We start from the raw sequence: 14,717 nt of genomic DNA, 5'->3' as shown, positions 1-14,717 counted from the left end.
TATATCAAGAAAATATCTTTATTTTCGCGCTGCGTGATATATAAACGGAGATATCATGACGCAGAATCGAAATATGGAAATTTTCACTTAAGAAACGTTTTTGTCATCGTCATCAGCACACATGTATGTACACAACACATAGAAAGAAAAAACGTACCTGTTATCTTGTCTACAAAAATAGTGATATATAAAAATTGCGCTAAAAAAAGATAAATAGAAGTACAAGGAAGAAAACTTGCACAAATTAATATAAAACAAGAGTAAAAAAAATTTTAATTAAAAATACTTGGGAAATATTATTAAAATTGGGAAATATTCTAATTAAATATATATTTAAAAAATTGGAACATATTCTAATTATTAATTTGAATTATTATAGTCTATTCTTTAATTAATTTATATTGATTTATATTTCGAAATTTAGACTTTAGACTAAGCTGAGCAATATACTAATAAAATTGGCAGCGCCAAGTTTTTCTAATTAAATTTTTTTTACTTTTTTGTTTTATATTAATTTGTACAAGTTAACTTGTACAAGTTTTCTTCCTTGTACTTCTATTTATCTTGTACAAATTTTTATACTTACAGTTAGCGCAATTTTTATATATCACTATTTTTGTAGACAAGATAGCAGATACAATTAGTACATGTACTTGGCGCCCTTTTTTTATCTTTTTTTTTTAAAAGGTAAGTTTTTAGGGATTAATCATACTCACGCGCGTTTAAGAGTTTTTTATTAATAACATAAAGTTTCTAAATATATAAGGACAATTCAATAAACAAGGTAAAAAACATTTTATATATATGTATATATATATATAAGTTAAAAAGTGATTGTAAATTATAATATTTCATATCAGTAATACGATAAATGCAGAAAAATAGTGTGAGCTTATTTTAATCTAATCACCACTCGAAACGAGAATCGACATTGATATTGATATATATAGTCGCACAATATAAGCCAGCAGACCGACTTATCAACGTTCTTCTCTCGTCATTCTTCTATCGTATACAACATGGAGAGAGTTGAAGTTTGTGTACGTGATGGCAAGTTGGTTGGTATTGTCGAGAAAGGTATTTATGGTGGTCGCTACGTTGCCTTTCGTGGAATACCATATGCGAAACCTCCGGTTGGTGAACTCAGATTTAAGGTAAATATATAGCTTTCTCAGTCTTATCGAAATCGGTTTTATATGGCGTTAATTTTAGTCTTTATTATTATTGATTGTTTGTTTCTTATTTAACTTGATTATTTTTTCAAAAATTACAACTAGAAAAATACAAAAAGTGAAGATCTCAGATAAAATATGTCATTGATAAAACTGGCTAATAGGTCTATCTAGCATATATTGTGCAATTATTATATCTTATATTCTTATTTATTACTTTGTAGAAATAAAAATATAATAAATTATTATGCATCTATGTTAGTTAAATTTTTCGAATTAAAGTGATATTAAAAGAAATATTAGAAAAGAAATAATATTAAATTAATGTTATTATTTATCAATTTTAATTTTCACCTGCAATTGCAAGAAGAAACGATATGTTCAAAGAATACCTGATATATATAACATAGATTAATTTTTTTAGATAAAAAAACAATATGTTCCATAGTAGAAATAATTCTCTTCATTGCAGAATATAATATGAAATATATGTAAGAAATGATAGATAGTACAAAACAATAAGCGAATTTCATAGAATTAATAGAACATTTTTTTAGTTTAATTTAATATCTACGAAAAAGCAAGATTTGATATAATTGATTCGCTTATTGTTTATGCAACTATTTAATTTTTCAATATAATGTTGACTTTAAAAGCGCGCATAGTAACAACGTACACATACGATTATAGTAATAACTAAAAATAAACACTTGCAGAGGTCGACACTTTAATGATTTAATAGATAGTGTAAACATTACGTAACATACGTCTGTTCATCTTGTTTAACACAAAAAAACAAGTTATTATGTAACGCACGACGATACACGATTAGACGCAAAAAATTAATATTTACTTTTGACAACAAAATTTGTTCATATCTTAGAAATACGATAATCAATACAAAGTAAAAGTTTGATATAATATTACATGTGTATTCCTTAATAAGGATAGATCCCGTACTTGATATGTTTCACATTAGCGAATTTTTTATGTAGGATCCTGTATCACCAGAACCGTGGTCCGGTAGGAGAGATGCTTCAAAATACGGAAATGTTGCTGTTCAGATAGATATTATCAAAAAATCAGAAATTATAGGCGACGAAGACTGTCTTTATTTAAATGTGTTCACTACAGATATTAAGTCTTTGAAAAAACGTCCTGTAATGGTATGGATACATGGCGGTGCTTTTTGTCTCGGATCTGGTGATTCGTCTTTTTATGGTCCTGATTACATTGTGGAAAAGGATGTAGTGTTGGTTACTCTAAATTACAGATTAGGCGCTTTAGGTACATTATTACGAATTAGTTTGATACGCCATAAATTATGAGTTATGTTTAATGTACATATCATTTGCTTATTTCATTTTATAATGAACATTTGGATTAAATATACCATATCTCAAATTATGTACAATATAATATTAATTATAATATTAATTGATCATCTCTCTAAACATATCATTTAAATCGATTTTATCGAAGAAAAAGACGCATTAGTATACGAATTTCCTTAGGTTTTCTGAATCTATATAATGAAGTAGCAACGGGCAATCAAGGTCTGAAGGACGTGATCTTGGCATTACAATGGGTCCAGAAAAATATATCAAAGTTTGGTGGAGATTCAGAAAATGTCACCATCTTTGGCGAAAGTGCTGGCGGAGCCATAGTACATTACTTAACTTTATCTCCATTAAGTGAAGGTGCATATTTATCGATGTATACATTAAATTATCCGCCATATATAAAGAATTGTCTATTATTTAATAAGATTTAGTAGTTAATATGAAACCAATTTTTTCTGTGTTTAACAAAAACATAGTTCAAATATATATCGTACTATATAGGAAATATCATGAAGTTTATATTTATGCATACACACACACACAAACACACACACACACACACACACACTATATATATATATATATATATATTTATATATATATATATATATATATGTATAGCACATCCATTTTTCTCAATTAATTTTAAATTGATATTATTATGAGATAATTAAATTTCGAGTTTTTAAAATTTTTATTTTTATTTTAACTGCAAAAAAATGATGTTAAAATCTAGAAATTTGTATAAAACAAAATAATTATCTCAATGTTTTCGTTAAAGAATAGTCAACTTCAAATTGACAAAAAAGATCAATGATTAAAAAGATATGAATTTATTCTCTAAAGTAAAGTCTATATATTTTTTATTATTGTTCAAAGAGAAGAATTTTTTCTATGACCGTGTTTTTGATGAAATCGTGTACAAAGCTAAAAATCTCAATATGATTTTACTTACAGGTTTATTTCATAAAGCGATATCGCAAAGTGGCACAACTACGTGTTCATGGGCCTTTACAGAGCCGGAATCTTGTTCAACGAATAAAGGCTTCTTGCTCGCCAAAAAACTCGGAAAAGTGACCGAAGATCCGAAGGATGTCTACGAGTTTCTCAAGACGATCGACGCGAAGAAACTCGTAGAAACTGAGAAGTTTCTCGCGACAGAAGAAGTAAGTGTATCTTATAAAATCTAATTCCGTCTATTTCAATATGGAATTATACGTGTATACAGATCTATACACAATTTATTGTACGAATAAAATATTTTTTCATTCATTAATAACATCTTTTTCGAAGGAGCGTCGACAATTTCTCCTGATTTTCACACCTTCTCTGGATCACGAATCATCAAATCCAGTCTTCCCGGACGATCTAATGACGCTTATACATCGTGGTGTTAAAGTGCCATATCTCCTGGGTTTTACAAATTGCGAGGGATCTTTTCTCTTAAAGAGTATCTTTTACGAACGTGAGTATATTTTTATTTTACCCTCATTAAATATATCTGTAATGTTTTGTCGCATAATTTTTTGTAAACGGTCTTCCATTAAGAATACAACATTGGTATTATATATGTATACAAATGATATTTTAAATTTAATATTTTAAAAATAAATTTTCGTTGTGTATGTGGCAAACATTGCAAAATTATCCCATAACGGAAAAAATTTGTTAAAATATTATTCGCTCTTTATGTGATACTCACTGTATAGTATAATCAATACAATAACAAAATGATTTCAGACATAACTAAGGAGGCTCTCAGCCAAGTAGATTCTGACTTCAAATTGGCAATATATCCCAGAGTTTTAGCTACACTGCCAAAGATACCAATCACATTATGTCAATTACGATCTTTATATTTTGGTGACAAAAATATTTCAGAGGAAACAGTGGCTAATTACATTAATTTACTCAGCGATATATTTTTTTTTCGCGGTATTATGCAAGCAGCGGATATTCAAATGAATAATGATAATTCTGGAAAGACATATCTGTATCAATTCTCATACGAAAGCGAAACCTCACTCATGAAGAAAATTTTCAATATTGACTTTCCAGGTACAGACGTTAATAAGTTTAAAATGGTAATGAACTTAATATCAGACTCTTTAATGTTGAACTGTATATATAATGTTGTATAATGTTGAACAGTATATGCGAATGCATTTATACTGTAATTAAAATGCTATTTCTGAGTAACATTTCTACATTATACTTAAAAAAAAATGTGTGTGAGTTCATTTTAAAATATTTTTTTTTAAAACTATATTTTTTCTAAGAATTTTAATATTTTTTTCCATTTAAAAATAATAAATATAAATTTAGATTAAAAATTATATATTTGTTTTTAATTAATTTACCTTATTATAACATGTTGTAGGTGTGTCTCATATCGAAGAACTGGGTTACCTGTTTTATCCTGATATAATAAAAGAATTGGGTTTATCAGTACCCGCGCCTGATTCGGAGGATTATAAGATGATAAATCGTTTAACGCAGATGTGGACAGATTTTGCTAAAACAGGGTACTATAAACTTGATATTTTTATGTGATTTTACAGTGATTTATTGTAATAATAATTAATTTTCAATTTATTTCCAGGAATCCAACACCCGTGATTACGGATTTGACTCCAATTAAATGGACACCGTTAAAGCATGCTGAAAATGTGTACGATTATTTAGACATTGATATTGAACCTCGGATGAAAGTCCTCCATAAAGGGGAGCAGCGCTGGGACTGGGAGAATATAAAACATAAGCTATAATCATTCTGTTTACAAAATTTAATTAGCAATAAAAAATTGATTTTTTAGTATACAGATACTCTCATATTTTACGATAATAAATATATTTTTTCCTCGTTTCTTTTGTACTTCAAATTATATTTGCGTCACAATGTAATGCGTCAGTTGCGTATGAAGATAATAAAAAATAATATTATTAATTCAGAGTGCTTTAGAAGTTAGAAAATGTGAATAGCTTTGTGTTGTAAGTCTGTTTTTATCGTCAGGACATTAGCCCAATAATTGTCAAATTTATAAATCCTTAAAAATAAAAAATATTTTGCAAATATTATTTATGATTAATTAACATTATTTGTTATTATTTGTAATTAATAAAATTTGAAAAATGATAGATATCTATATCCATATTTTCATTAAATTGTAGATTATTTAAATAACGCAGACATTTCATTTTTTTTGAATCTAATAATAAATTAATTTTTTTCCTATACAAGATTACGAAATTTTTGAGTACAATAAGATCATATGGAAGAAGAATGTATTAAGGAAAATCATAATATAAAATTTAACGAAAAATAAAAAATATATAAACATATTCAACGGAATAATGTAAAGTAATATATAATTAGCAATATAGATTTAATAATCAATAATTTTTCTTTCTATATACATATTGAACATCGATTAGGAGGAATCAATTGCGTGAACATTCGCACTACGTCTTATTACATTTTAAATTTAATTTAAGCAGTGTTAATATTTGACTCTTTATAAAATTAATGTAATCGATCGATCACGAGATTGGAATGTCATGCCTATAGAGTATCATGAAATGATAAAAATGCTCTTTCGTAGTTGTTTGTGAAGTTTTATCTTCATTATATGCGTGTAATATATATATATATATATATATATATATATATGTATATATATATATATATGTGTATATAAATCTATAAGACTGATTGTTGATAATATAAATATGATTACAATAATATATCACATATGTTTTCACAAAAATCTACAATGTCTTAGAAATATGTAGTATAAGAAACGTTGATGAATTTGATAATAATAATATGTAATAATACAAAATATTGAAAGAAAAAGGAAATGATGATATCAATTTGCTTTAATTACAATGATAACGAAAATTTGTTTAATAATTATAGTCATTAAGGCTGTGTTATTTTTGGATTGTGTGATGAAAGAAAAACATTAATTTTATAATTTCATATACCATATGATTATAAATAAAAAAAAATTACAAAATACATTTGCAGTTGGTTTTGGACGCATTATATATACATATACATATATATATATATATATATATATATATATATATATATATATATATATGTATATGTATATATAATGCGTCCAAAACCAACTGCAAATGTATTTTGTAATTTTTTTTATTTATAATCATATGGTATATGAAATTATAAAATTAATGTTTTTCTTTCATCACACAATCCAAAAATAACATATATATATATATATATATATATATATATATATATATATATATATGTATATGTATATATATGTATAATATAATGCGTCCAAAGACCAACTGCAAATGTATTTTGTAATTTTTTTTTATTTATAATCATATCATATATGAAATTATAAAATTAATGTTTTTCTTTCATCACACAATCCAAAAATAACATAGTCTTAATGACTATAATTATTAAACACATTTTCGTTATCATTGTAATTAAAGCAAATTGATATCATCATTTCTTTTTCTTTTCAATATTTTGTATTATTACATATTATTATTATCAAATTCATCAACGTTTTTCATACTACATATTTCATATACATATTTCTAAGACATTGTAGATTTTTGTGAAAACATGTGTGATATATTATTGTAATCATATTTATATTATTAACAATCAGTCTCATAAATTTTAGTAAAACTATTTTTGTTATTAAAATTAAATTATACAGATTTTTTTATTAAATTTCAGATTTCTTATTAATCTTTGTAAATTATAAATAAGTTGTGTGATCAAAGAAAATATAAAAGACGACTTGATTTTATAACGATGATTTTTAATTAATTTTATATCTTTCATAGATGATTTCGCGTAATCAATCATAAAGGTAAAAAAATTGGACCAAACTTAATAACGATAAAGCGTTTTCATATTTTGAAGCGATTAATCGAAGTCAATGTAACAAAAGATACAATATTTCAGAACAGAATCATATTTGCTTTCTAATCATATAAGGTAATTGTATATACATGTATATGTAAAATATTTTTTTACCTTGTTTATTGAATTGTTTTTATATATTTAGAAACTTTACGTTATTAATAAAAAACTCTTTTTCTACAAGATTATGAAATTGTTGAGTACAATAAGATCATCTGAAAAAAGAGTGTATTAAAGAGAATCACAATACAAAATATAACAAAAATAAAGTTCAATAATTTTCTTAGAGAAAAAGTTCATTTTCGTATAAAAATTTTGTACATGTAACTCGTAAGCTTTATAATTTATTTGAATATTGATAATATCGATAATATCGAACATTCACAATGTCAAGGTAGAAAAGATAAGAAAAAATAAACGTAATTCATTAGAATTTCATTTGAAACATTGCATTGCATTGGTACCATGATATAGAAATTGTAATTCTCTGCAAATCCTTCTTTGATTCCAAAAAACATAATATTATTCATTCTTATAATTCGTTTTTATAATAGATTAATATTTGTAATACATATGAATATACTAATGTTTACATGTATTATACATGTAAATTAATTATAAAAACAAATTATAAGAATTTAAACATGCTAACGTTTAAACATGTCATAATTATTTTTTGCATTCTTTGCAAACAATACACAAACAAAATTTCATAGTTATAAAAAAAGTAACGAGAAATACTATGTGATTTTGTGCATTAGGTAACCGAAATAAAAGTTAAAAGGATTGTAAATTACAATACTTCATATCAGTAATACGATAAATGTAAAAAAAGAGCGAGCTTATTGTAATCTCCATTCTAAATGAGAAGCAACATTTACATTGATATATATATATATAGTTGTATAATATAAGCCAGCAGACCGACTTATCAACGTTCTTTTCTCGTCATTTTTCTATCCTATACAACATGGAAAGAATTGGAGTTCGTGTACGTGATGGTAAGTTAGTTGGTATTGTCCAGAAAGGTATTTATGGTGGTCGCTACGTTGCCTTTCGTGGAATACCATATGCGAAACCTCCGGTTGATGAACTCAGATTTAAGGTAAAGATATAGCTTTCTTAGTCTTATCGTGATCAGTTTTATATGGCGTTAATTTTAGTCTTTATTATTATTGATTGTTTTATTTCTTATTTGACTTGATTATTTTTTCAAAAATTGAAACTAGAAAAATACAAAAAATGAAGATCTCAGATAAAAAATATCATTGATAAAACTGACTAATAGGTCTATCTACCATACATCGTGCAATGATTATATCTTATCTTCTTATCCAATTATTACTTTGTAGAAATAATATTAAATTGATGTTATTATCTATCAACTTTAATTTTCATCTGCAATTGTAAAAAAGAAACGATATGTTTAAAAAATACCTGATATATATAACATAGATTAATTTTTTAGATAAAAAAACAACATGTTCTATAGTAGAAATAATTCTCTTCATTGTAGAAGTTTCATTGTAGAATATAATTAAAATATACGTAAGAAATGACAGATAGTACAAAACAATCAGCAAATTTAATAGAATTAATAGAACATTTTTTAAATTTAATGTAACATCCACGAAAAAGTACAACTTGATATAATCGATTCGCTTATTATTTATTCTACTATTTAATTTTTCAATATAATGCTGAATTAAAAGCGCACATAGTAACAACATACGCATACGATAATATTAATAACTAGAAATAAACACTTCTAAGATTTATAATAGATAAAATAGTGGTATGTAAACTTTATGTAACATATGTCTGTTCATCTTGTTAATCACAGAAAAACAAGAAGTTATCTTATAACGCACGACGATACACGATAGCAAAAAGTTAATATTTAATTTTGACAAGAAAATTTGTTCATATCTTAGAAATACGATAATCAATACAAAATAAAAGTTTATAGTATAGATATAGTATTACATGTGCATTCCTTACTAAGGATAGATCCCGTATTTGATATGTTTTATACATTAATGAATTTTTTATGTAGGATCCTGTACCACCAGAACCATGGTCCGGCAGCAGAGATGCCTCAAAATACGGAAATGTTGCTGTTCAGACAAATGTTATCAAAAAATCAGAAATTATAGGTGACGAAGATTGTCTTTATTTAAATGTATTCACTACAGATATTAAGTCTTCGGAAAAACGCCCTGTGATGGTATGGATACATGGCGGTGGCTTTTCTGTCGGATCTGGTGATTCGATGTTTTATGGTCCTGATTACATTGTGGAGAAGGATGCAGTGTTGGTTACTCTAAATTACAGATTAGGCGTTCTAGGTACATTATTACGAATTAGTTTGATACGCAATAAGTTATCATTTATATTAGTACATATGAGTATTACTTGCGTTTGGCTTATTTTGTTTTAGAATGAACATTTAAATTAAATATATCGTATCTCAAATTATTTACAATATAATATTAATTATAATATTAATTGATTATCTCTAAACATTTAATTTAAATCGATTTTATCAAACAAAAAGACGCATTAGTATACGAATTTCCTTAGGTTTTCTGAATCTATATGATAAAGTAGCAACAGGCAATCAAGGTCTGAAGGACGTGATCTTGGCATTACATTGGGTCCAGAAAAATATATCAGAGTTTGGTGGAGATTCAGAAAATGTTACCATTTTTGGCGAAAGTGCCGGCGGAGCCATAGTACATTACTTGACTTTATCTCCATTAAGTGAAGGTGTGTATTTATCGATGTATACATAAAATTATGTGCCATATATAAAGAATTATCTATTATTTAGTCAGATTTAGTAGTTAATTTGAAATAAATTTTTTCTGTGTTCAACAAAAACTTAGCTCAAATATACAGGGTGGACCATTTTAACCTTTAATGGAGAATAACTCGAAAACCAAGCCCGGGAGAAAAAAATGTTTCAGACAAAAGTTGTTTGGTTTCGAGGGGGCCATAAGATGGTATCATTGGTTTGATCTTGAAGAGTTATTTGAAGGTCACATGAAGGTCACCTTCAATTTCTTAAATGGAACCTACTATTTGTCATTGCATATTCTTGTAGCTTATCTCGATAGCTTTCCAAAACACTATAATTAAGTACCTTTTCGTTAAGTACTTTTTGAGTTATGAGGCTTGAAATAATTTTTTAATTTTACATAAACCGTAAAATATCTTGTAAAATATTCATTTTTCGATTATCTTACCTTAATACTTTTATGTACAAAATAATGAGAGAAATCAACTGGTGTAAAAAAAACACATAGTTGTTTTGAAGAAAAAATATGTAATTTGCAATTAACAATTCCATATTTTTTCTTAAAAACAACTATGTGTTTTCTTTATACCAATTGATTCCTCTCATTATTTTGTACATAAAAGTATTAAGGTAAGATAATCGAAAAATGAATATTTTACAAGATATTTTACGGTTTATGTAAAATTAAGAAATTATTTCAAGCCTCATAACTCAAAAAGTACTTAATGAAAAGGTACTTAATTATAGTGTTTTGGAAAGCTCTCGAGATAAGCTACAAGAATATGCAATGACAAATAGTAGGTTCCATTTAAGAAATTGAAGGTGACCTTCATGTGACCTTCAAATAACTCTTCATGGTCAAACCAATGATACCATCTTATGGCCCCCTCGAAACCAAATAACTTTTGTCTGAAACATTTTTCTCTCCCGGGCTTGGTTTTCGAGTTATTCTCCATTAAAGGTTAAAATGGTCCACCCTGTATATCATACTATATAAAAAATATCATAAAACTTATATATATATATATACATATATATATATATATATATATATATATATGTATGTATATACATATATAGCACATCCATTTTTTTCAATTAATTTTAAATTGATATTATTATGAGATAATTAAATTTCAAGTTTTTAAAATTTTAACTTTTATTTTAACTACAAAAAAATGTTAAAATCTAGAAATTTGTATAAAATAAAATAATTTTCTCAATGTTTTCGTTAAGGAATAGTCAACTTCAAATTGAAGAAAAAGATCAATGATTAAAAAGATATCAATTTATTCTCTAAAGTAAAGTCTATATATTTTTTATTATTGTTCAAAGAGAAGAATTTTTCTATGACCGTGTTTTTGATGAAATCGTGTACAAAGCTAAAAATCTCAATATGATTTTACTTACAGGTTTATTTCATAAAGCGATATCGCAAAGTGGCACAACTACGTGTCCATGGGCCTTTACAGAGCCGGAATCTTGTTCAACGAATAAAGGCTTCTTGCTCGCCAAAAAACTCGGAAAAGTGACCGAAGATCCGAAGGATGTCTACGAGTTTCTCAAGACGATCGACGCGAAGAAACTCGTAGAAACTGAGAAGTTTCTCGCGACAGAAGAAGTAAGTGTATCTTATAAAATTTAATTGCGTCTATTTCAATATGGAATTATACGTGTATACAGATCTATACACAATCTATTGTAGGAATAAAATATTTTGTCACTCATTAATAACATCTTTTTCGAAGGAGCGTCGACAATTTCTCCTGATTTTCACACCTTCTCTGGATCACGAATCATCAAATTCAGTCTTCCCGGACGATCTAACGACGCTTATACATCGTGGTGTTAAAGTGCCATATCTCCTGGGTTTTACAAATTGCGAGGGATCTTTTCTCTTAAAAAGTATCTTTTACGAACGTGAGTATATTTTTATTTTACCCTCATTAAATATATCTGTAATGTTTTGTCGCATAATTTTTTGTAAACGGTCTTCCATTAAGAATACAACATTGGTATTATATATGTATACAAATGATATTTTAAATTTAATATTTTAAAAATAAATTTTCGTTGTGTATGTGGCAAACATTGCAAAATTATCCCATAACGGAAAAAATTTGTTAAAATATTATTCGCTCTTTATGTGATACTCACTGTATAGTATAATCAATACAATAACAAAATGATTTCAGACATAACTAAGGAGGCTCTCAGCCAAGTAGATTCTGACTTCAAATTGGCAATATATCCCAGAGTTTTAGCTACACTGCCAAAGATACCAATCACATTATGTCAATTACGATCTTTATATTTTGGTGACAAAAATATTTCAGAGGAAACAGTGGCTAATTACATTAATTTACTCAGCGATATATTTTTTTTTCGCGGTATTATGCAAGCAGCGGATATTCAAATGAATAATGATAATTCTGGAAAGACATATCTGTATCAATTCTCATACGAAAGCGAAACCTCACTCATGAAGAAAATTTTCAATCTTGACTTTCCAGGTACAGACGTTAATAAGTTTAAAATGGTAATTAACTTAATATCAGACTCTTTAATGTTGAACTGTATATATAATGTTGTATAATGTTGAACAGTATATGCGAATGCATTTATACTGTAATTAAAATGCTATTTCTGAGTAACATTTCTACATTATACTTAAAAAAAAATGTGTGTGAGTTCATTTTAAAATATTTTTTTTTAAAACTATATTTTTTCTAAGAATTTTAATATTTTTTTCCATTTAAAAATAATAAATATAAATTTAGATTAAAAATTATATATTTGTTTTTAATTAATTTACCTTATTATAACATGTTGTAGGTGTGTCTCATATCGAAGAACTGGGTTACCTGTTTTATCCTGATATAATAAAAGAATTGGGTTTATCAGTACCCGCGCCTGATTCGGAGGATTATAAGATGATAAATCGTTTAACGCAGATGTGGACAGATTTTGCTAAAACAGGGTACTATAAACTTGATATTTTTATGTGATTTTACAGTGATTTATTGTAATAATTAATTTTCAATTTATTTCCAGGAATCCAACACCCGTGATTACGGATTTGACTCCAATTAAATGGACACCGTTAAAGCGCGCCGGAGATATGTACGATTATTTAGACATTGATGTCAAACCTCGAATGAAAACTTTTCGTAAAGGAGAGCAGCGCTGGGAGTGGAAGAATACATGAAACATAGCTATGATCATTCTGTCTGCAAAAATTAATCAGCAGTAAAAATTGGCATTTTTTAACACATTTCGCGATAATAAGCATATTTTTTTTTCTCCTTTTGTACTTTCCTTTTGTACTTCAAATTATATTGCGCACAATGTAATGCGTCAGTTGCTTGAAGATAAAGATAATCAAAAATAATATTATTAATTCGGAGTGCTTTAGAAGTTAAAAAATGCGTAGCTTTGTTTTGTAAATCAGTTTTTATCGTCAGGCCATTGGTCCGATAATTGTCAAATTTGTAAATCCTTAAAATAAAAAATTTTTTGCAATCATTATTTGTTATTAAAAATCTGAAAATTTAAGATGACTATGTCAATATTTTCGTTAAATTGCAGATATTTAAATAATGTAGAGATATCTTTTTTTCTGTCCAATAAAAAATTAATTTTTTCTACAAGATTACGAAATTTCTGAATACAATAAGATTAACTGAAAAAAGAGTGTATATTAAAGAGAATCACAATATAAAACTTAAATAACGAAAAATAAAAACAAATATTCAACAGAATAATGCAAAATAATATGTAATTAGCAATATAGATTTAATAATCAATAATTTTTCGTTCTATATACGTAATGAACATCGATCAAGATCAGGAGGAATTAATTGCGTGAATATTGACAGTTCTACTTCTTACTGCATTTTAAATTTAATTTAAGCAGTGTTAACATTTGGCCCTCTATCAAATCTATTGATCACGAGACAGCAATATCACGTTTTGAATATTATGAAATGTTCTTTCGTAGTTGTTTACGAAATCTTATCTCCATTATATAATGCGTGCAAAAATCAACTATAAATTTATCGTGTAATTTATTTCTCATTTATAATCATATCATATGAAATTATAAAACTCTAAAATTGATGTTTCTTTATCACAATCCAAAAATAACATAGTTGAAGTTAATAATTATTAAATATTATATAATTATTAAACACAATTTGGTTATTATTGTAATGAAAGCAAATTGATACTATCATTTCTATATTTTTCAATACTTTATATTATTACATTGTATTATTATTATTATCGAATTCATCAACGTTTCTCACACCATATATTTTTAAAATATTGTAGATATGTGTGAGAACTGTGTGATATATATTATTGTATATAATCGTATTTATCAATTTTATCTAATTTATTTCATCAGTCTTATCTAATCTATAATCTTCGTTAAAACGTTCGTTACCAAAATAAAACACTTAAATCTTATTAAAATTATT

At 26.3% G+C, this 14,717-nt stretch overlaps 2 protein-coding genes across 10 annotated transcripts in view; one reads left to right on the top strand and one right to left on the bottom strand.

Annotated features, from left to right (window-relative positions):
- The window catches only part of Dh31-r (Diuretic hormone 31 Receptor), a 151,750-nt gene that overhangs the window by 67,324 nt on the left and 69,709 nt on the right, over positions 1 to 14,717 (bottom strand). The gene's annotated exons all lie outside the window — the stretch shown is intronic.
- Positions 65 to 13,761, top strand: LOC145967893 (juvenile hormone esterase-like). 3 transcript variants are annotated; one of them, XM_083092970.1, is made up of 9 exons: positions 65 to 123; positions 861 to 1,154; positions 9,493 to 9,784; positions 10,020 to 10,205; positions 11,649 to 11,857; positions 11,985 to 12,156; positions 12,432 to 12,749; positions 13,072 to 13,216; positions 13,291 to 13,761. In XM_083092970.1, exons 2-9 carry the CDS (start codon positions 1,020 to 1,022, stop codon positions 13,442 to 13,444), a joined length of 1,611 nt encoding a protein of 536 aa, XP_082949096.1. In that variant the 5' UTR covers positions 65 to 123; positions 861 to 1,019; the 3' UTR covers positions 13,445 to 13,761. The 3 variants fall into 3 exon arrangements, with proteins under 3 accessions (XP_082949096.1, XP_082949094.1, XP_082949095.1); XM_083092968.1 differs by lacking the exons at positions 65 to 123; positions 9,493 to 9,784; positions 10,020 to 10,205; ... (3 more) ...; positions 13,072 to 13,216; positions 13,291 to 13,761 and adding exons at positions 2,168 to 2,459; positions 2,687 to 2,872; positions 3,473 to 3,681; ... (2 more) ...; positions 4,896 to 5,040; positions 5,118 to 5,382 and having other exon boundaries at positions 978 to 1,154; XM_083092969.1 differs by lacking the exons at positions 65 to 123; positions 861 to 1,154 and adding an exon at positions 8,399 to 8,541.

Source organism: Camponotus vicinus, unplaced genomic scaffold (assembly GCF_025532165.1).
Source record: "Camponotus vicinus isolate PSW18456_S1 unplaced genomic scaffold, iyCamVici1.0 SCAF_3, whole genome shotgun sequence".
In the NCBI taxonomy this organism is placed as follows: Eukaryota; Metazoa; Arthropoda; class Insecta; order Hymenoptera; family Formicidae; genus Camponotus; species Camponotus vicinus.
The sequence above is the reverse complement of the archived record's forward strand: the minus strand, read 5'-3'. Positions and strand labels throughout refer to the sequence as shown.

Coding starts and splice junctions, on each gene's coding strand:
- LOC145967893 (XM_083092968.1), top strand. CDS start 1,020: ATGGAGAGAGTTGAAGTTTGTGTACGTGATGGCAAGTTGGTTGGTATT. Junction 2,460..2,686: donor TTACAGATTAGGCGCTTTAG/GTACATTATTAC, acceptor GAATTTCCTTAG/GTTTTCTGAATCTATATAAT. Junction 3,981..4,255: donor AAAGAGTATCTTTTACGAAC/GTGAGTATATTT, acceptor AAATGATTTCAG/ACATAACTAAGGAGGCTCTC.